Source organism: Petaurus breviceps, unplaced genomic scaffold (genome assembly GCF_028583685.1).
Source record: "Petaurus breviceps papuanus isolate PSGF00001 unplaced genomic scaffold, PetGlider_PUasm1.0 188, whole genome shotgun sequence".
NCBI classification, from domain to species: domain Eukaryota; kingdom Metazoa; phylum Chordata; class Mammalia; order Diprotodontia; family Petauridae; genus Petaurus; species Petaurus breviceps.
Window position 1 is genome coordinate 13227090 of NW_027185804.1, and position 22408 is coordinate 13249497.

Below are 22408 nucleotides of genomic sequence, written 5' to 3' on the forward strand. Positions count from 1 at the left end.
TAATTATCTTTTTTCCATGTAGGAATGTAAATATTTCAACTTTGATAAGTTCCTTATCATTTCTTTTCCCTGTTCAACTTCTCATGCTTCTCTTGCTTCTTGTATCTGAATGTCAAATTTTCTATTCAACTCTGGTTTTTTCTTCAAAAATACTTGAAAGTTCTCTATTCCACTGAATGACCATATTTTCCCCTGAAACATGATACTCAGTTTTGCTGGGTAGGTGATTCTTGGTTTTAATCCCAGCTCCTTTGACCTCTGGAATATCATATTCCAGGCCCTTCAATCCCTCAGTATAGAAGCTGCCAGATCCTGGGTTATCCTGATTGTGTTTCCACAATATTCAAATTGTTTCTTCCTGGCTGCTTGTAATAGTCTCTCCTTGATCTGGGTATTCTGGAACCTGGCTATGATATTCCTAGGAGTGTTCTTTTTGGGATCTTTTTCAGGAGGTGATCAGTGGATTCTTTCAACCTCTATTTTGCCCTCTGGTTCTGAAACATCAGGGCAGTTTTCCTTGAGAATGTCTTGGAGGATGATTTCTAGGTTCTTACTTTGATCATAGCTTTCAGGTAGTCCAATAATTTTTAAATGATCTCTCCTGGATCTATTTTCCAGGTCAGTGGTTTTTTCCCATGAGATATTTCACATCGCCTTCCATTCTTTCATATGTTTGGATCTGTTTAACATCATCTTGATTTCTCATAAGGTCACTAGCTTCCCTTTGCTCCATTCTATATTTGAGGGAATTATTCTCCTCTGTGATCTTTTCAGATTCTTTTTCCATCTGGCAAATTTGGCTTTTTAAGGCATTCCTCTCCTCATTGCCTTTCTGAGCCTCTGTTGCCATTTGAGTTAGTCTGTTTTTTAAGGTGTTATTTTCCTCAGCCAGACTGTTGACTCTCTTTTCATAATTTTCTTGCATCCTTCTCATTCCTCTTCCCAATTTTTCCTCCACTTCTCTTATCTGCTTTTTAAGGTCCTCTATGACCTGCAACTAGCTCCTATTTTCCTTGGAAGCTTTTGGTGCAGGAGTTCTGAATTCACTATCTTCCTCCTGTTCCATGCTTTGATCCTTTTTGTCCCCAAAGGAGGAGTCTAATGTTGGAATCTTCTGTCTGCTTTGTTTCCTTTGCCTAGTCATGTCACCTCTCAGTCACTTGACCCCTGGGCTTTTTGCCACAGTAGGACTCTGCCACCAGACAGGGGAGCTTTCATCCCAAAAGCTGGGGTTTTCTCAGCTGCCAGAGGTATTAGTTGGGTGCCCTCTCTGAAACCTCCACACACTCTGGCAAGCTGGTCACACACCCCAGGACCTCCACCCTAGACTGCAATCCAGATCCAAGCAGGTTAAAGCAAGAGTGATTACCCCTCAGACTGGTTGCTTGGTACCACTACAGTCTGCAGGCCAGGAGGTGAAGCCGCAACGTGGTGCCAGCAGTACGGAGGCATCTCAGCGGCTTCTCGCCCTGGGGGCAAAAGCCAACGCAACCCACTTACTGGGTCCCAAAGTGTAGACTGCACTGACCTCTCACTTTTTCCTTAGCATCTATGTGTTGATAATTATGGAGATGGCTACAGTTGCTGGTTATCTGGAGTCCCTCCGGCAGGTGCTTGGTCAGGCCTGCCCTATGGTTAAAACGTTGGGCTACACTGGCCAATTCCTGCCAGCCTGCTGGGCTGTCCTCAGTGGGAGGTTAGCTTCTCTGTGTCATTTTGTGGGTTCTGAGCTCCAAAGTTTGTTCAGAGTCCCCTTTTATATGAATTGGGGAAGGTGGAAGCTGGAGCCATGCAGAGGTCCTGTTTCTACTCCACCATCTTGACTCCCGAACTTGAAACTCTTGATCATTCTTTCTGCCTTTTTCTGGATGCTCTCAAAATAATCTGAAATATGCTCATTTATTTTCTTTTCCATCTAGAACATGTATCCAACATCTGTTCAACAAGTAGTTTCCAAGGGACTTGAAATATCCTGTAACATAGGATAGATTAAATTGGATAGGATGGGATAGCATAGGATAGGATAAGACAGGTCAAGGGAGGATGGGATATCTTTTCCCATTGATCTAATATATTCACATATGTTGCACAGCACAGTGAATAGAGGTCCAGTCTTAGAGTAAGGATGATATGGGTTCAAGTCCTAACTCTGACATATACTATCAATGTGATCATTATCAAGTCACTTTAAAGTCTCAGTGCCCCCTTAAGAAACTCTGTAAGACTATACACCTGCATGGAAATTACAGGTGAGATGCCAATCTGCTATGGTAGGGAGAGTTTCCAAATCAGAATTTCCCCACCCTGATGATAGAATAGGTTTGAGCAACATATCCCCTAGGTAAATACATGCTGTATAGGAACACACAGTTTAGAAATTTTATGAAAAGGAAAAGTTTCAAACAACACAAAGTCTGGTTGCATGCCAGATTAGATAAATTGCTATACAAAGCATTTATGATAGCTAATGTCTATATAGTGCTTGCTATGTGTCAGGTATGGTGCTTAGTGCCTTACAGTTTTTATTTCATTTGTTCCCATCTTGTTCTTCATGCCCTTACCAGCACCCATCACAGCTTTTTAGTGTCTGTTCTAAATCTCTACCTGAGAGAATACTTCAGATGATGGACTGAAGAAAATTTGGGGGGGGGGCAGCCATTTTTCAAACCCTTTGGTAATTTCTGTTTCTAAGGAAACTGTTTTCTTCCATTCCAAGGAAGAGAGCTGTTTCCCACTGTGCTCATCTTTTTTCCATAGCAGATCAAACACTCCAGGGAGTATTGTGGGCTGTGACAGCTCAAAACCAATTGCTCATCCTGAGTCCAGAAGCCAGGATAAGTTTGATACCAAGAGCTTATGAATAGAGGAGCTATCCACCTGGGTAAAGGAGAGAATCATGGGGGTGCTAAGGGAATAGTGTCCTTGCTCTGGAAATAGAAATCTATATAATTAAAAGGGCCTGAGTAAGAAAAAAAATATATGTCAAAAATTCAATATTACATATTTGTTTGATTCATCTTTATGGTAACTCAAATGATATGGCTTTACCTGTGTTCTTTGTACTTGATACTTGGTATCAAGTATGAGTAAGCCCACATCAGGAATATTGCTCTCATTTGGGGCAGTTACATTTTAGGAAAGAAGTTGCTAACTCAGGACTGTCCAGAGGAAGACAGCCAGGCTGGCTAAGGATATCAAGTTTATTTTAGATGACGATCAGGTAAAGAATCTGGGGATCTTTAACCTGGGGAAGAGTTGACTCAACGGGGACCACATAGCTGTCTTCAAGTATTTGAAGGTCTGCTATGGAGAAGTGGGTTGACTCTAAATTTGTTTAGAACTAGAACTAAGAGACTAATATAGGCATGATGGCTTGAAATACTGTCTAATAGTTAGAGCTATCCTGAAGTGGGTTGGGCAGTCTTAAGAAATATTGGACTAGGGGCAGCTAGGTGGCACAGTGAGTAAAGAGCCAGCCCCAGAGTCAGGAGGACCCGAGTTCAGTTCCAGTCTCAGACACTTAACACCCACACAAAAATACTAGCCTTTTAACCTTGGGCAAGTTACTTAACCCCAATTGCCCTCCAAAAGGCAGAAAAAAAAAAAGAAATATTGGGCTCCCCCTCATGGAAAATCTATAAGAAAAGACTGACTACTACCACTACAACTATTTCTTCTTCCTCTCTCTCTTTCAGTGTGTGTGTGTGTGTGTGTGTGTGTGTGTGTGTGTGTGTGTGTGTGTGTGTGTGTATTCTTTTACAGGTATGACTTAGAGTAGATAGATTCTGAGGCCCTCTCTAACTCTGAGATGCTATGATTATGGGATAGACACTGAGTTTAGTTTCTTTGGTCTATCAACTTAGCACAAAGAACTAAATAAATCAGACTTCACTTGGGTCTACACAATACAGTTAATTGAGTGAGTTAAATTTTACCTTCTCAGTTTTCCTACCATAACATGGCCACTTTCAAATACACTTCAGCAGTCTGATTAACAAGAAATATTGTATATGGCACAAATTAGAGTCAGTCTAAGATTATCTCTTAGAAACATCATTTTAACAACCATCTGAGGGTCACAGATCCATAGATGAGGAAAAAGGATAGCAGGGAAATAGATATGAAAGTTCAAATTACAGGATCTAGCCACATATACATAATCAGTAAGGTACCCGTTTCCTTTCCACCTAACTTTTCGGGGGAAAAGACTGTTGAATTGCTTGGCTAGCATCCTTTGCTTCTGGGAAGCCCGCCAGGTCCTGGCAGGATATGGATTGGTTGTAATGGAAATGTGGTTCAAAGTAGTAGAAATGAGTGAGTCATGAATTCTTATCCTCTGTAATGGGTGTATTAACAACTGATGAGCTTAATATAGAAAATAAATTTAGATTGTTATTGTAAAACCCGTGATTAAGTATAATATTATTACTATGGCAATAAAGCAACAGGCACTGATTATGTGCCAAGTGAATACTTATAATTAGGCACTAAATAGCAGAAGTAGTGGAAGGGAGATAGATGAAAAAAATAGGGTTTTAATGCTTTGGGGATTCAAGAGACCCAAGTGAAAAGCACCCAAAGGTTAGATCTACATGATGCCAAAAGAGCTGGTTCATTTAGTGTAGAAAAAAGTCAATTACGTAAAATGAAAGCCATTCCAAACTATCGTTTAGGTAGAACCAACTTCATTCTTAGGAGATACTGAATAATCAAATGGTTCTCCAATGGATGAATGACGATATAGACTGGGCTTGACGTCCCTGGTTTTGAGATAAAACATGGGCCAATGAATAGACCATAGAGTAGTGATTTAGAAGTCCTGCCGTATTATCTGTTAGAATTAAAATTTTAGTGCTGAAAAAAAAGGTTTTAATGATTCTAGGATCATAGGTTTAGAGCTGGAAGATGCCACAGAGACCCTTGAGTCTCACCCCTTTATTTAATAGATAATGACGTTGAAGCCTAGAGAGACTTAGTGACTAGTCCATGGTCATAGCAATGGATGGATAAACATTTATGTTTTTACCTACTATGTGCCAAGTACTTTGCAAAATACAAATATTCTATCATTTGACCCTCACAATAACCTTGTGAGATAAGTGCTATTATAACCCCATTTTACAGTTTATGAAACCAAGGAAAATAGAGGTTAAGTGACTTGCCCAGGATCATTCAACATAATTTTAAAGGCAGCATTTGAACTCAGGTCTTCTTTTCTCCACTACCAGGATTTATTTGTGACACTAGCTATATCATTTAGTCTAATATATTCCTTTTATATCTGTATGTTCATGTAAATGTAGCATAGTAGATAGATTGTTAAAACTGGGAGTCAGGAGACCCGAGTTTGAATTTTACTTCAGATAAATATTAACTAGGTAGCACTGTGGATAGAGTGCTGGTCCTGAAATCAGGAAGACCTGGCCTCAGACACTTATGAGCTGTGTGACCACTAGGTAAATCACTTAACCTCTGCCTGCTTCAGTTTCCTCAACTATAAAATGTGGATCATGACAGGCTTGTTATGAGGATCAAATGAAATTGTGTGTCAAGAACATAGCACATTGCCAAGCATGCAAGAAGCACTTAGTAAATGCTTCTTCCCTCCACTCCCCTGCCCCTTCCCTTCCCTTCACTATAACAGTTGACACTGAGGATCAGGGAGGTTAAAGGTCATATGGATATTAAATGGCCAGCATAAGTCTCATGATTCAAATACAGGATTTCCTTCCACTACACCAGGATATCATTAGCCTACTTCTGATTACTTTGTTAAGAACTATTTACCATTTTGGATGGATACTTCTACCATGCTCCTCCAAAAATGTTCATTCCTGAAAACTTAGAGTTTACCATAACTATTAGCCTTCTAGTAAAAGAAACATTTCCATGGTGGGGGAGGGAGGAGTTCCCAAGTAAGAAGTCCTAATGTCAAGAAACCTCATTCTCCAAGAAGGAAATTATGCTACATTGTGAGAGAAATTATTGTTTAAGACTCATTCTGTAGGTATTGAAAATTAGAGATATTTAGAATTCACAATTAAATCTACACATCTTAAAATAAAAAGCCTGCATAGGATTGAAATTTCACCATTAGACATGAAAGCAGGAAAGCAATACATTATAATATTGAATATGTGACATGAGTATTGATTTTTTTTTATTGATAATACTCCAAGAAACACAATTCTGAAAAAGAAACAAGAGAATTTATCAGAAAGTAGAATTTCCTGGGCAATGTATGTACTCCCACTGGACCACCATTACCAAACTTATGAAAAACACACCTTTTAGAATCCAATTAGAGCATTTTAGTCTTGTTGAGATAAAGCAACATGACCTATTCACAATCTGGCTCACTTCTTTCTGAGGCATATACACATACATTTGCACATATATTTTTAAAAATGAAGTTGGACAAACAGATTTGAACACATAAGGCTTTTGTTGAAGTAGCCAGGTGTATTGTTAGTCAGTCAATCAAGAAACATTTGTTAAGCATTTATTATATGCCAGGCTCTATGCTAAATCCTTGGAATACAAAGACAGGAGAGAGAAAGAAGGATGGAAATAAGCATTTATATAGGATCTGCTATGGGCTAACCATTTTTACAAATATTACTTCTTTTCGTCCTTACAACACGAGGTAGGTGATGTTATTATCCTCATTTTGCAGTTGAGGAAATGGAGACAGAAAGGTGACCTGCCCAGTATCACACAGCTAGTAAATGTCCAAGGTCTGATTAGAATTCAGATCTTTCTGATTCGAGGCCCATGGCTCTATCTACTACACCACTTACAATAATAACATATGCCTTGCAGAATTTTGTGAGGACTGAATAAGATAATGGTTTGCATATCTATGCAAACTTTATATATAAAAATGACTTGCAAACTTTAAAATACTGTGTAAATGTTTGCTATCATTATCATCATCTGTAAAAGTAGATAATTTATAATGGTAAAACTTACCTTATAGGGGGGCTGTGAGGGAAAAGTAGGATAATGGAAATAAAAATTTTTTTGTAATCTTTTGAACACAATATAAATATTTTTCAATGTTATTGTTATTTATAGTAGAAAGAACACTAGATAGAACCATGAGACTTGACATCTAGTTATGACCCTGCCACTAATTGGATCAGTGACCTTGGTTAAGTCAATTCTCTTTGGAGCTCAATGTCATCTCTAAAATTTGGGTGTTGGGTTAGGTGATCACAAAGATTAGATGTATATTTCTTATAAATTTGGTAATGGTGGTTCAATGGGACCGCCACCTCTAGAATTCTGTGATTTCTATAATATTCTGAAGTGATTCACAGAGTTGGTTTGGAGACCCTCCAATTTATCAACCAAATTGTAAAAAAAAATTCTCTTTTTGGTACAGGTAGCATGTTGTAGTGTATAGGAGGCCAGTGGAAGTCAGGAAGACCTGTATTCATGCCCTACCTTTGGCATATACTAGCTATGTGGCAGTGGGCAAGTACTTGACCCTTAAGTGCCTCCAGGTGACTTTCTAGCACTCTACATTAACAGTGATATTCATCTGAATATGTGGAGGGACTTTCCATTTCAGGAGTTCCCTACACTGACGAAGTCCCTGATCTAGACCAGAATGAAACATCCCATCTTTCCTTTTTCTCTTTTCTCTTCCCTTTCTCCCCATCCCCCACTCCACTCCTTTCACTCTTCTCTGTCTTAGTTTAATGGTTTTAATTTATTTGGAACAACATTGTTTCACCTTAAATGCTTATAAGGCATCCAATGTAGCAGACATAATTAGAAAATTAGCATTATTTACAGATATAACATTTTGTTGTTGAGTTCATGACCCCATTTTCTTGGCAAGTATACTGGAATGGTTTTCCATTTCCTTCTCTAGCTCATTTTAGAGACAAGGACACTGAGGCAAACAGGGTTAAGTGACTTGCCCAGGATCATACAACTAGTACATGTCTGAGGCTGAATTTGAACTCAAGAAACTGAGTCTTCTTGACTCCAGGTCTGGTGCTCTACCCACTGTGCCACCCAACAGACCATAGATATAACATGCAATCCTATAAAACGCAAATTCAAAAATTGCTACGAATCCACAAAGAAAAAGCTATGGGAAGAGATCATTAATTGGAGCTGGCATTTCCTAGGCAATCACCATGACTCAAAATCCAAAGTCTCTCAAGCAGATAAAAAGATCAGAAGAGTCTAGGGGAAGCAATAAAAAATTGTACAGAAAGTTTATTCAGGCTTTTTGGTTGCATTTTATCTCAAAGGAAGCCTCAATGTAGTTCAGGGTAAAGGAAATTGCTCACTCTTAGAGACTAAAAAAGAAGTTATTTGTCCAAAAGGGAATGGCTACCCTTTCCAAGTTTTAATCAAAGCATCCAGAAGCCATTTCTAGGATTGGCATTAAGAGCTAATAGGTTTCTTCTTGGCATTCACATCTCTTAATATCTTCAAGATTTTTGGCCAAGCTCAGAATGCTGAAGTTCTTATCTAGATACGTTCCAACCACAATATTGAGAGTAAAAACCCAGCAAAAGGTGGATCACAGCAATGGTGGTTGTAGAGGCTGAAATGAGGGGCAGAACCAATAATCTCACTCTTCTTCAGCCTCTTCCCAACTCAAAACAAGTCATTGCTCATTCTAGGAGGGTCAGTAGTGAACACACCATCATTTTTCAGGTTATTTCATCATCCATTCTTCCCACACAAGACATGAAGAGGTCAGGAAATGGGACCATCAAACCTTAATGTTAGCTAAATTAAAATCCATCTCACCCTCCCATTCGTTTTTGTCAGGTGGGAATGTTATCTGCTGTGCCTCACTTAGTGATGACGATCATTGTGCCCATTGGAGGACAAATTGCTGATTTTCTAAGGAGCCGGCAGATTCTTTCAACTACGACAGTGAGGAAGATCATGAATTGTGGAGGTAAGGCAGTGTATTGAGCAGCTCCCTGTTTTTGTTCTACTGAGGTCATCTTTTCACGAGTGTGATCATTCATCATAAATATTGGGAACTGTATGGATCTAGTGGTTTATTTAACCATCCATGTTACTCATCTCAATGGTCTCCAAATGAATTAAATAACCAGCAAGCGATTTTAATGCCTGGTACACTTACTGGCAAAATAAATATGGATGGTAAAGATGGCTGTCTATCTGAGGTATAGAATGATGCCCACCATTTGTGAAACTTAGTGTCATAGCCATTGGGCCCACATAAAAGAAAGGAGACTAGACAGCATGGATCATCAATTCAATCTAGTTTGGTGTTTCTTTAATATGTTTGCTGATTTTTCATATGTGCCACACCCAACCTAGATTCTACTTTGGGATCTGGGACAGCAGCACGGATGAGGCCATGACTCAACACATATCATCACTACATTACTGTTTTTGTAGTACCATGTTGTAGATAAACAAGATATTCATCTTAGAATGATGTTAACCATTTTCCTTTTCTTCTATAAATTCAGAAAGGCAGTGGATAGAATGTTGGGCATTGAGCCAGGAAACCCTTGACTTAAATCCCACTTCTAACACATACTAGCTGTCATCAACTCTCCAAATGTCAGTTTCCTCCCTGCTAAAATGGGATGAATAACTCCTCTAATAGCTACCTCACAGGATTGTCATGCAGCTCCAAAGAGACAATATATGCAAATGACTTAGCAAACTTTAAAAGTGATACATAAATGTCAATTGTTATTTTTATCATCACAAGGCAATAATGACACCACAGATCTAGAACTGGGAGGAAACAGGCCATCTAGTCGAACCCACCCCCTTTTTTCAGATGAAGAAACTGAGGCCCAAAATGTTAAATGACTTGCCCAAGATCACACAATAAGCACCAGAGTTGAGATTTGGACCCAGGTCTTCTGCCTAAAGAGCCAGGGTGCCCATTCATCCCAGTACAAAGAAAGATGTAGATATGGACCATTAAGTTTCATTTTTATCACTTCCTATTTTTTCTGAGAAAAAAATGTTTCACTATAATCACATGGAGAATGGTTCTAGCTCCTAGATAACCAAGCCTGGGAATGTTAATTTCAGTAATGTGTGGACAATTTCTATTGATCTCAAAAGAAGAATATTTTGGGTTCATTCCCCCACCCTCCCCCAGATTAAGCTAATGTGTCTCCATTAAAATTCACTAGTTTCTGAATAATAGAAAAGGCATAACCTTTAAGAACTAGACTGCTCTCTGGCATCCATTGACATTATGCTTAGAATTAGCCTTGTCCTTTCCAGATATAATTTCAAAGCTGGACAGTTGGTGAGCACCTTGTAGGGAATCATGTGAAATGATTTATTCTTTGGCTCTTATTGGTACCTATGCAAAATAGCCTTGAATTTCTGATTAAGTTCTTCTTCTCTATTTGCTCCTGAAGGCTTTGGCATGGAAGCCACACTGCTGTTAGTCGTGGGCTATTCTCACACCCGAGGGGTAGCTATCTCCTTCTTAGTGCTTGCAGTGGGCTTCAGTGGCTTTGCTATATCAGGTAAGATACAAATTTAGTTTTTTTTAATTGTGACATTTCTTTTCAAAGTTGTAATGAAAAGGCTGAGTTGGGAAGTGAAGTTTCCTAGGTAGGAAACAGCAAGAAAGTCAGTGTCATTGGATTGCGGAATATGTGAAAGACAGAAAGGGGTCAGATTATAAAGGACTTTAAAAGCTAGACAGAGGATTTTATATTTGATCTTTGAAGTAATAGGGAGCCATTGAAATTTCTTGAATGGGAGTTAGTGACATGGTCAGAGCTATTGCTTAAGGAAAATCATTTTGGCAGCTAAGTGAAGGTGGATTGGATAAGGAGAAGTTACCAGCAAGGAAAACAAAAAAACGAAGACTATTGCAATATCCTAGGTATAAGGTATGGGAGCTTTCCTGAACCAAGGGGGTGGCTCTGTAAATGGAGAGAAATGGACAGATATGAGATCTATTTTGAAGGCAGGGATGACAAGAATTGACAACAGATTGTATAGGTGGAGTACATGTGAGGAGCTTTACTGACGTGAGTTTTGAACCTGGGTGACTGGATAGTGGTGCTGTCCACAGTATGAGAAGTTTGAAGAGAAGAGGATTTGGGGGGAGGGGATGATAAGTTCAGTTTTGGATATGTTGAGTTTCAAGTATCTCTATGACATGCAATTTGAGATATCCAAATGGCATTTGGTGGGATGAGATCAGAAATCAGGGTAACACTCAGTCTGGGAATCACCTACATACAGATAATAAAGCAATCTAAAGAAGCTGATGAAATAGTACTGAGGAAGAATATAAAAGGGCCCCACGTGGAGTATTAGGGGAGGGCCATAGTTAATGGGCATCACCTATAAGAAAACACAGCAGAGAAGACTGTGAAGGAGAGAACAGACAGGTGAAAGGAGAGCAAGAGTGAGCAGTGTCACAAAAACTAAAATAGGAAATAGTATCCAGGAGGAAAAGTTGAAGAACAGTGTTAAAGGCCACAGAGAAGTCAAGAGGGATGATGGAGGAAAGGACATTAGATTTGTTGATTAAAAGATCACTGGTTACTTTGGAAATAGCATTTTCAGTTGAATGATGATATTAGAAGCTTTTTTGCAGATGGTTTAGAATCAAATGAGAGGAGAGGAAATAAAAACAGTGAGTTTAGATGACTTTCTCAAGGAGTTAAACCATGAAGGGGAGAAAAAATGAAGGATCATAGTGGAGATAATTGAATGAAGTTTTTTTTCAAGGATAGGGGAAATATCAGCCAATTTGTACATAGCAGAGAAGGAGCTAGTAGTTAGGGAGATAATGAAGATTAGAGAGTAACATGATAGAGGAGGAGATAGGATAAGATATGGTCAAGTATGCATATAGAAGAAATTGCCTTGGTAAGGAGAAGGACCTTGTACATCTTCATATGAGACATGAGTGAAGAAGGAAGTGATAAAGAAAAAATGTAAGTGATATGAAATGAAGAGGGGAGAAGAATACGGAGTTCTCATTGAAAAGCCTCAGTATTTGTTCAGTGAATCGAGGTGAGAAGATTGGGGAGGGATGCTGTGCGTGGCTTGAAGAGAGATGAAAAGTTTGGAATAATCCCTGCAGACAATGGGAGAACGAATCCACTAGGTAAATGTAGTATTGCTTTGCTGCATGAAGGTCCAGTTGAGATTATGTAACTCCAATTTGTAGTCTATTTAGCCAGTTCAGTCTCTTTACTTTCTCTAGTGTTTAGCAGCATGTGAAAAGGAGTGAAGATGGCAGATGGGGGTGGTGGTGGTAATAACCCAAGGTTGGGGTTTGGCAAGACACGACTGCCGACAGGACAAGGGGACAAAGAATTTGAATGCAGAGGTTAGTAGAATGGAACCAAGTCACCAAGAAGTTGAACAGAGGAAGGGAAAAGCATGATGAATCTTGCCACATGTACAGAATTTGGATTGGTGATGCAGGTAGGGGAGGTCATTCTAAGTAGGCTGAAGCTGTCTGTAAAGTCTAGGCAAAGGTACTAGAAGGGAAGCAAATTTTGTAACTTTGAGTTGAAGTGAAGCATTTTGGAAAGCAATAGGAGATGAAGTTGTATAAGTGAAGTAGGCCCAGACTGTGGAAAACACTTTTGTGGTAGGCTCAGGAGTTTGCAGCGGACCATTTAGTCAATAGGCAGATCACCTGGCTGGCTAAGTGATTTTCTCTTTTGTCAGTCAACCATGATTAAGGGAAATGTGACTTCATCCTAGCTATGGATAATTCCCTTTTCTAAACAAAATTGTGTTTAAAATTGAATAGAAGGTCCTCCAATAAAATGTAAGTTCATTTAAGGAAGGGTTGTTTGTTGTTTTTTTTCGTTTTTATCCCTACCACTTAAATGAGTGCCTTGTGCATAATAGGTGCTTAAACATATTTATAAAATTTAATTAATTCACATCAGTGAAATGCAAGGGGAGAGTCACAGGGAAGAAAGGGTAGGGAGCAATATGATTGCCTGGCAATATTTAAGAGGATGTCATATGAGAAACTTCCTGTCTCATAAAAAGGAAACTTAGGCCTAAATTAATTAGCTTTATCCCCCTTCCCTCCTTCAATCTATTACTTTCAGAAAAGTTTTTTTATATCTTTAGTGAATAAATGTGTGTGTGTTTGTTTGGTAATCTTTCCCCCTAAATCATAGAAAATCATTGATTTTTCAACAACTTGAACTTGCTATTTAATTGAGAGGTACGGTCTTATAACCTCATGAGTGAAAGTTTGGGTGTTTGTTTCAGGATTCAACGTCAACCACTTGGATATTGCACCAAGATATGCCAGTATCTTAATGGGCATTTCAAATGGTGTTGGTACATTGTCTGGAATGGTTTGCCCTATCATTGTTGGTGCGATGACAAAGAACAAGGTAGGTGGTCCAAAGGAATCCTGTGTTCACATTTCAAAGAGCAAAGAGCTTACATTCTGTTCATTGCTTCTGTTAATGTTCTACGTCTGTGGTAAGGAGTATTGTGTCCACGAATAAAGGACTGTTGACTCCCCTAGAGGTCAGAGATAGATCTTGTCATTGGACACACTAAGCTACATGCTTCTTGACACCTCAGATGTATTTAGTGTAGAAGCTAGATTTCAGAATAGCTTGTGACCATTGCACATCAGGCCTCTATTTCCTCATCTGTTAAAATGAAGGAACTGGAGTAGATGGCCTCTTGGTGTCTTCCAAGTTTAAGTCTATGACTCTGGGATCTCTCAATTGATCCATGATTTCATCATCGTGCTTAATGACCACTTGTGATGTGGAATGTAGAGGGCATTCTAGTTCAGGTACAGATTGGACTCTGGACAATGGACTCTGACATCCTATGATTCTCTGATCAGTACAGATTATCTCACCTATGTAGATCACAACCCATTCAAGTTTTCTCAACCTAAATAATTCTTATCCATGTACTTGCACAAATTGTCCATTGAAAATGTATCTAATTCTCTTGATGTCTTCCTCTAGGTCTTTTAATTAAATTATAATTGAAAACTCTCAGGCTTTCTAATAGAAACCATTTTAATCTTAAGGCAGGTGATGGACATTTCTTTTTTTTTTTTCCTTTTGGAGGGCAATTGGGGTAAAATAACTTGCCCGAGGTTACATGGCTAGTTTTTTTTTTGTGTGTGTGGGTGTTAAGTGTCTGAGGCTGGAACTGAACTCAGGTCCTCCTGACTCCAGGGCCGGCACTTTACTCACTGTGCCACCTAGTCGCCCCGGTGATAGACATTTCTTGCCTTTTATTTCAGAATGGGTACAATTTTCAAAAAATGAAAACACTCATATTGGAGATGTATTATTTACATGAATATTGGCCATTGATTTTTAGAGAATGTTTTTTTTTCTGAATAAGATGTTCTTCTAAAAACTACATAAAATTTGGAGATTTAAATTAAGATGTTGAGTCTTCTAAATCTTGAAAGGTTCTTCTCACAGTACCACTTTTCTTTATTACAGTCCCGGGAGGAGTGGCAGTATGTCTTTCTGATTGCAGCCTTAGTCCACTATGGTGGAGTTATATTTTATGGAATTTTTGCTTCGGGTGAGAAACAGCCCTGGGCAGATCCCGAAGAGACCAGTGAAGAAAAGTGCGGCTTTATTCATGAAGATGAACTCGATGAAGAAACAGGGGACATTACTCAAAATTACGTAAATTATGGTACCACAAAGTCCTATGGGGCAACAACACAGGCCAATGGTGGTTGGCCTAATGGGTGGGAGAAGAAAGAAGAATTTGTACAAGAAGAGGTACAAGACTCATACATCTATAAGGAAAGAGAAGATTATTCTTAACAGAGCTAATCATTGAATCTATTTTGTAGTGTTTGTGATTAAATCCATCGTGGTTGTTTGCACAAGAGATGTAGTGTAAACATGTTGACATATCAAAATGACAAGTCTTGCTGTACAAAAAAAACACAAAAAACAACTAAAAAAAAAAACAAAAAAAAATCAATCCCATCAAGTGACCATTTGTTCAAGTACAATCTGTCCCCATTGCGACAAGGCATCACCTCCATTCAGGTCCAACCATTTCTGCACTACACATTTTAAAATTTTCTGGTCAAAACTATAGAGGCAAATAGTTACTTCTATAGACACAAGAGCTCAAACTCATAACCAATGATGAAAGCACAACTATCTGGGTTGGCACATGGCACATCACATACTCTGGTGAAAAAGCCAAAGCTACTTGATCATGAAAAATGCACTTATATATTTGCTACACTATATGGAAATAGATATATATCAACAGGAGTTTGTGTTAAAGAATCCATATTTATTCAGTCAGAGGGAGGCAGTGCCTGCTGGCTGTATGGTGAAGACTTTAGATTTCTGGCAACCCCCAGAAGTATGCTGAATAGGCAATAGCTAACAAGATATTCTGTAGAGTTGTAATTATATGCTGAGGGCACCATGATCTAATGAGAAGAGGACTGGCCTTCCAGTCAGGAAAACACAGGTTCAAAGCCTGCCTCTCACCTGTGCTGGCTATGTGACCCTGGGTCAATCACTTAAGCTCTCAATGCCCTCAGACAACTCTCTAAGACTAAAATTTGCAGCAGAGACACTGATCTGATTGGTGAAGGGTGTTTCTGCACTGGGAGTTCCCCCACACCAATGAAGTCATAGGTCTGGTTAAAAAGAAAATTGTTAATAATCTATTTGGTGAGACAGAGAAGAATATCTTGGATTAGTTTAGAATGAATGCTAGAGTTTCCAGCATGGAAAGAAACCCTTTTCTTTTCATGTTGGAGATCTTGCAAAGTGAGGGAGTATACTTCAGTTCTTCCATTCATTTACCTGACAGTATAAAATACTTTACATTTTAAAAATCTGAATTTTCATGCAGCATGTCTGATGACTTTTTCAAAAAAAATAGACTTCAGTGTATTTTTATTACAACTTTCTACTGGTTGTAAAAACTCATTAGAAAAGACATATCCCTTTAAGAGTCTAATAAGAAATTTATTATGGAGCTATAGCCCTTAAAAGATAATTTTAATGATAAAGGAAATAGAAAACAATTTAGACATTCTTCCCTTCATAATTCCATACTGTATTAGACTCATGCCACAGATCTCTCTAGAATATAAAAATATAAATAGACAATTTTTGTTACTTTACAAGTCCCATTTTAAAATGTATTTGTCTTAAAAATAGAGGGCAATAAAGAATATGATTATATCTATATACATATATGTCTATATCTACACATACACACACAAAAGTAAAAGCAACAATCCTCACATATACCAAAAGTGGCATACAATTTCTGCTGGGTTTGGGAGATTGCAATTTCTATTTTGACAAAATTGTAGAATTTTAGCACCAGGAAGAGACAGCCCGTTGGCACTTCCTACAGTAATTCAACAAGAATTGCAACATTTGTGTACCAAGCAATAAGTGCAATGCATCACAATGGGCATCATTCTTCCGTCTGTATATTATTACCTTCATTTTGCTTGTTGTAGATGTTTTGGATGGCTGGAATGATCAGAATAACAAAGTAAACACCAAATCATTTCCTAACTTTCCAAAATGGATAAGAACATTGTATTCCCAAATCAAATCCAATGATTATCAGTGTGTGTGAGAGTGTGTGTGCATATGTGTGTGTGTGTGTCCATTCTGGATTTTTTATCTGTTCATTGTATTGTGCTAGTGACTGGAGGCCCTGCTACTACAAATATAAAACTTGAAGATTGTTTAAAAAAATGCAAACCCTTCTTGACCTTAAGGGACGAATCAGATCATCTTTTGCTTTGTGCCTCAAAGTGATGTAAACCGTGTTCATAGCTTTTGCTGTGTTGAATGACAAGATGTGAACTGTCATCTTTGTTGCTGCAAAAAGTGTTAATAAAATGCTCTATTTATCCTTTTATATAAAAAAGTGTGTGTCATTTTGGTTTTATGAATTTATTTGGGAAGTCGAACTTGAGTTTAGAGTATGATTAATTCTCTGCAAACACATCTAGTGGGAAATAGTTTCCTTTTTTTTTTTTTTTGGCTGAATCTTTTTGATGGTTGACACAGAAAAAGATCTTATTCCTTATATATCTGTAACTAGGACAATATGACCAAAGGTTGATCCAGGGTGCCAGATTTAGAGGGTGCTTAAAATACTTGTAGTCTCCTAGAACCTTTAGAAATAGTTCAACATCTGATCAGCAAATACAGTTAAAATAGAAAACGAACTACGTCAGGGTCGAGGTGAGCACCTCTATATTTGATACTGCATGTCCCCATTGTGACACCAAATCAGTGTCCCCAGGTCTTTGTCCTTCTTTCCTTGGCCCCCACCCCTGTCCCCTGGGGTGGTGTTGTGGCCTCTATAGCCTTAAAGCACATCACCAACTGCATACTTTAGGTGTGATTGGGGGTGATTTAAGCACAAAGATTCTTGGTTATAGCGCTGATTCATGATGTTACTTGACTTTTTGAGGATGTAACTTCTACTTTTCTGGTCCCCAATTTCCTTATTTTTAAAATGATAGGGTTGGACTAGGTAACATTTAAGGTATTTTTTTTGCTCTAGATTCATGATCCCATGAGTTTAAATTTACAAATTTATAAACATTGAATTAGACTCACTTTGAGGAATAGCAGTTGATATCTGGAATATGCCTTAGAAGCCAAGAATCAGCATTAGAGAATGTATCTGAGATGCCAATCTTAACTGAGCTAAAATGATTAAAAAAAAAAAAGTTCCAGGGTGGCTAGGTGGATAGAGCACCGGCCCTGGAGTCAGGAGGACCTGGGTTTGGATCCAGCCTCAGACACTTAACACAAAAACTAGCCATGTGACCTTGGGCAAGTCTCTTAACCCCAACTGCCCTCTAAAAAGTAAAAAAAAAAAAGGTCACAGACCCCAGGTTTGGATGGCTTGAAGCCCAGCACTATTGACACTTCAAATAGTCTGTGCTTTTTCAGAAATAATCCCTGATTTCTTTCTTTTGCCTGAAATCACCCAAATGGTCTTTCTCCATAGTCCAAATTATTTTCAATTCAAATTTCAGAGCTGTAAATTTATGAGTGAGCTCAGAGAACACAAACTCCATTCCTACCTGGCCTTTTTTTCAACGTTTGTCTGCTATGCCTAGATGAAACTATTATCACAACCTTTACAAGTGTTTGGTGGCTTTCTGAAATTTAATGCAGCAGCCTCTGTAAGTGAAAAATATTTTTAAAAGTCAAGGGAAAACAGAATAATAAGCATCAGAGAATAGTATATACATCAGAATAGACTTCTCTTTCAATGGGAAGTTGGGAAGCCAAAAGACATTAGAATGAGATGAAATGTCACAAAGCAAAGATTTTCTTTTTGAAAAATTATATCAGAGCCCATGGCTTCTGCAAGATTTCAAAAAAAGGGTTTTGTTCAGTTCTTTGAACACAGGATGGATGTATCTGAAGTCTATAACCATTAATGTAAGGATAGATAAGCTATTTCAAGCCCAAGTCACAAGTCTGATGAATGTTTTAATGGTACAGTGACAAAATCATTTATACTTCTCAGCAGGTTTTACATATCTGTGTCCATGCTTTATTTGCCCAGGAATAATAATAATTGAGTATAACATACAAAAGAACTTTGTCTGTTATCTTATTTTATCATTACAACTCTGTGAAATAGATGTCATTATTATCCCCTATTGACAGTTGATCAATTTAAGGCTGAGTAGCCCAGTGACTCTGCCCAGTTTCACACAGCAGAAGAATGTAAGACCCTTGAAAGTGGTGATGGTATTAAGTTTTGCCTTCCTATCTCCATCTGTACAAAGCCCTACTCCAAAACCTAACTGTGGCATGGAGGTGCCTCTGGGTTTTCAAAGGGTAAAACAATATGAGCTCTGTTGAGGTCTGCTTTGCTGGCTTCCAACACAGGTCTGTTAGATGGCACTCCCCTTCACACACTCTACAATCCAACCAAACTGACTTTCTTGCAATTCTTCATACAAATACTCTGTTTTCTGTCTGAGTCTTTGATAGGGCTTGTCACCTCCCCGCCCTCCATTGTCATGCACTATTTCCTCACCTTTGTCTTACACCTCACCTTACTTTCTTCCAAAGCTCAGCTCAAATGCTACCCACTACAGGAGGTCTCTCCTGTTCCTTGCAACTGCCTCTTCCATACAAAACATCTCATCTTTATTTATGTCCATTTGTATATTTACAGGTCATCACTCTCAATACAAGATCAGCTCTTTGAGAGCAGAGATTATTGCTTTTACCTGTATCTCCTTCACAAACACAAAGCACAGTTCTTGGCTGTGTAGTATGTACTTGAAAGATGCTTATTGATGAATAAAGTCCAAGGAGTAGACTTAGGCAGCTATCAGAATTACAAAGTAACAAATTTTTTGGTCATGGTAGCCGGTGAAACAAAGACAAATCAAAACGACTCTCCCTTAGGTGTGGCCCCATTATTCCATCTGTAGTACTAGTGGTGAATTAGCAGTATCTTCAATAATTAGCACCAGACCTTGTGCATTGTAGGGACTTAAATGTTTGTCAAATGCAACTGATTTCAGGAAAAAAGAATAATAGGGCTTTTGAGAATGGCATTCATAGATTTTTTCCCCCCTTTTTGTTTGAAGAGATTAGTTTAAGTGTCATAGAAGGTATCAGAGTCAAAAAGAACCTTAAAGGTGATCTAACCCAACACTCTCATCTTTCAGAGGAGGAAAAAGATCAGAGAGTGAAATGACTTACCTAAGATCACACATTGGTTAGAGACTGATTGAAGACTAGAGTTATGGGTTTCTGATTCCAAGTTAAAGACACTTTCTCGGTCTGGATCTTCCTTTGAGTCCCACCTTTGAGATTACCCTGATTTTATCCAGAAAGTAATCAGGGAATAAACAATATAGAGTCAAGTTGTTATTTATAATGTAACATGAAAGCACATAGGGGTAGTATGACATAGTAACTAGCAAGGCAGTTTCAAAGACAAGAGGCTTGGTTTTGAATCCCACATCTGTGACCCATAAGCAATTCTCTATTCTTCTGTTTCTGTCTCGTTCTCTATGTCTGTCTCTCTGTCTGTCTCTCTCTTTCTGTCTCTGTCTCTCTCTATCTCTGTCTCTCCACCCCCTCCCCACCACTACCCAGTAAGGTTAAGATGAAAAGTTGCAAAAAGGTTCCCAGTCAGCACTGTTCGTGACAGTTTCCTCACTGGGAATTCTCTATGCTAATAGAATCACAGGACTGAACCAAAAGGGAGGGAAAAGGAATCATAATCCATTATATAATTATGATAGCATTATATTAATCTTATATATAAAACCAAGGGATTCAGTCCTCTATTCAAGGCCTACCCTGATGTTTCATCATGCACGGAGGTGACTGGGTTTTCAAAGGCTTTATCCATAGAGCAGAAACTCTGAAAAGTAAAACTAGACAAGGAAGATTTCAAAAATGGGCCTGGTGAGAAACTCTGTTCCCCGAGGACTGGCCTAGCTAAATTCAAAGAGGATTTTCACCAGGTTGGTCATAGGATAATGACTTGTACAGTTATAGGAGAGGGGGAAAAGATCCACTAATTTCTTAAAAGGGTATGATTTGTGGCAGCAGCAGGACCATTAACATTTATGAAATCATAAGTCCTTGAAGTACCAAAGGGATTACTTGGATGCTAAATTGAAGGTCTAAGAAGAGAGAAGTTTGGGGTGGGAAGTAGTCCAGGGGGAAGAGGGATTTGAATTGGTTCTTGAACAACAGATAGGCTTGGAGAACTAGGGGAAAAGGGATCAGGGGTAAGAGCAGCAAACAAAAGGTGAGAACAAGCTTGCTGGGTTAGGAAGACCTGCCTGACTGGTATGGAAAATGGTACATGAAAAGTCTTGAGAGATAGGATAAATAGGTAAGGGAAGGATGAATTATGGGGGTTCTTACATTCCATGTGAGACAGAGGCAGACAGAGACAGATCATGATAGGCAAGAGAATCAAAAGTGTCTGAGGTCAGATTTGAACTCAGGTCCTCCTGACTCTAGGGCTGGTGCCCTATTCCCTGCAACATCCAGCCTACCCCAGAAGTTTTAAAATAGGAAAATAACAACATGGTGGTAGTTTCTATAGCCTATACTATGGAATATTACCTTTCCTCAAGAGAAAGTATGTTACAGTAGGAAGAATGACGAATTTGACTTTAGACGATGGGGGTTTGACTACCAATTCTGTCCCTAAGCATATGCATGACACTTGACCAAGTGGAATCCCATCTCTGGGCCTCAGTTTCCTCATTTGTGAAGTGAGGAGGTTGGACTGGATGACCTCCAAGGTCCTTGTGTCTCCAGATATATGATTCCATTTCCCTTGTTGATTAATGTCTTTCAAGACAGGATTTTAGTGAGTCTAGAATGGTTTAGCTTCAGTCTCACCCTGTCATAAGAAAAGGAATGAGATTATCTCTCAATGCCATATAATAAAAGTTGATTCTTGCTATCATCATGTGGAGTGATACAGGGGAGGAGGGAGAAGTGGAATGGAAAAGCAGGATACTGGCAGTTTTTCCTCTGTTCACCCTGCTCCCTCCTCTGCATAATTAATGCTGCTTTAGAAACTTCCTGGAGATTTTGAAGGCCATTAGTTCTAACAGAAGACACTGAAGGGAGCAATGAAGGGTGGGGGAAGGAAGAGATGCTTCCTCCTGTTTCCATCAGACTACATTGCCTGCTCCTTCCTGAATGTCAAAGGAGGCAAAAAAAAAAAAATAGCAGGCATATTCATCCTTCCTCTTCCCACCCACACAGTATTCCAGACAGAGGTAAGGACCTGGGCCATCGAAATAGACTGAAGATAAGTAGACAAGTACATTCATCCACTCCCTGTTATATAAGGGACCAGAGCTCGCATGGCATGACCCAATTGTAACTGTCACATATGCCTCTGGGGAGAGCAAAACACACAGAGCCACCGTTAAATAAAAATGCTTTCTTCCTCCATTTTCCTTGTTTCAATAACCTGAGTAATGTGTCAAGGTCAAATAGGAGAAAGTTTTGATTCTTTGCCTCCTTTCTCACTCTCTGTTTCTTTCTGTCTCTCTCTCTGTCTCTCTTTATGCTCTCTCTCTGTCTCTGTCTCTCTTTATGCTCTCTCTCTCTCTCTCTCTCTCTCTCTCTCTGTGTGTCTCTGTCTCTCTCTGTCTATGTCTCTCTGTCTCTCTCTTGTATGCACACATATGTAGTTACCGCTATCAAGAGATACTGAGGGGAATGTTGATTCTGTAGCTGCCCCCAAGTTAGTCTTACTCCCTTAAGACAACCTATAAAGGCAACATAGATAAAAATGATTTTGTCTGAATGAGAGCTCTGCTGTAAATTACTTTGTTGCTCATCATTTTTTGTTCAGCTGGGCTTTCTCTATTAATAAACCATGGGCCATCCTGGTTACCCTCTAC

General features: G+C 38.8%; 1 protein-coding gene across 1 annotated transcript in view; it reads left to right on the top strand.

The window, feature by feature from the left end:
• The window catches only part of SLC17A6 (solute carrier family 17 member 6), a 67489-nt gene extending 50603 nt beyond the window's left edge, over window positions 1–16886 (top strand). The window contains exons 9-12 of the mRNA XM_069091301.1: window positions 8800–8932; window positions 10398–10508; window positions 13246–13373; window positions 14463–16886. Of these exons, the coding sequence (XP_068947402.1) occupies window positions 8800–8932; window positions 10398–10508; window positions 13246–13373; window positions 14463–14798 (708 nt within the window). The 3' untranslated portion in view covers window positions 14799–16886. The remainder of the gene's footprint in view (window positions 1–8799; window positions 8933–10397; window positions 10509–13245; window positions 13374–14462) is intronic.
• Window positions 16887–22408: the final 5522 nt, after the last annotated feature.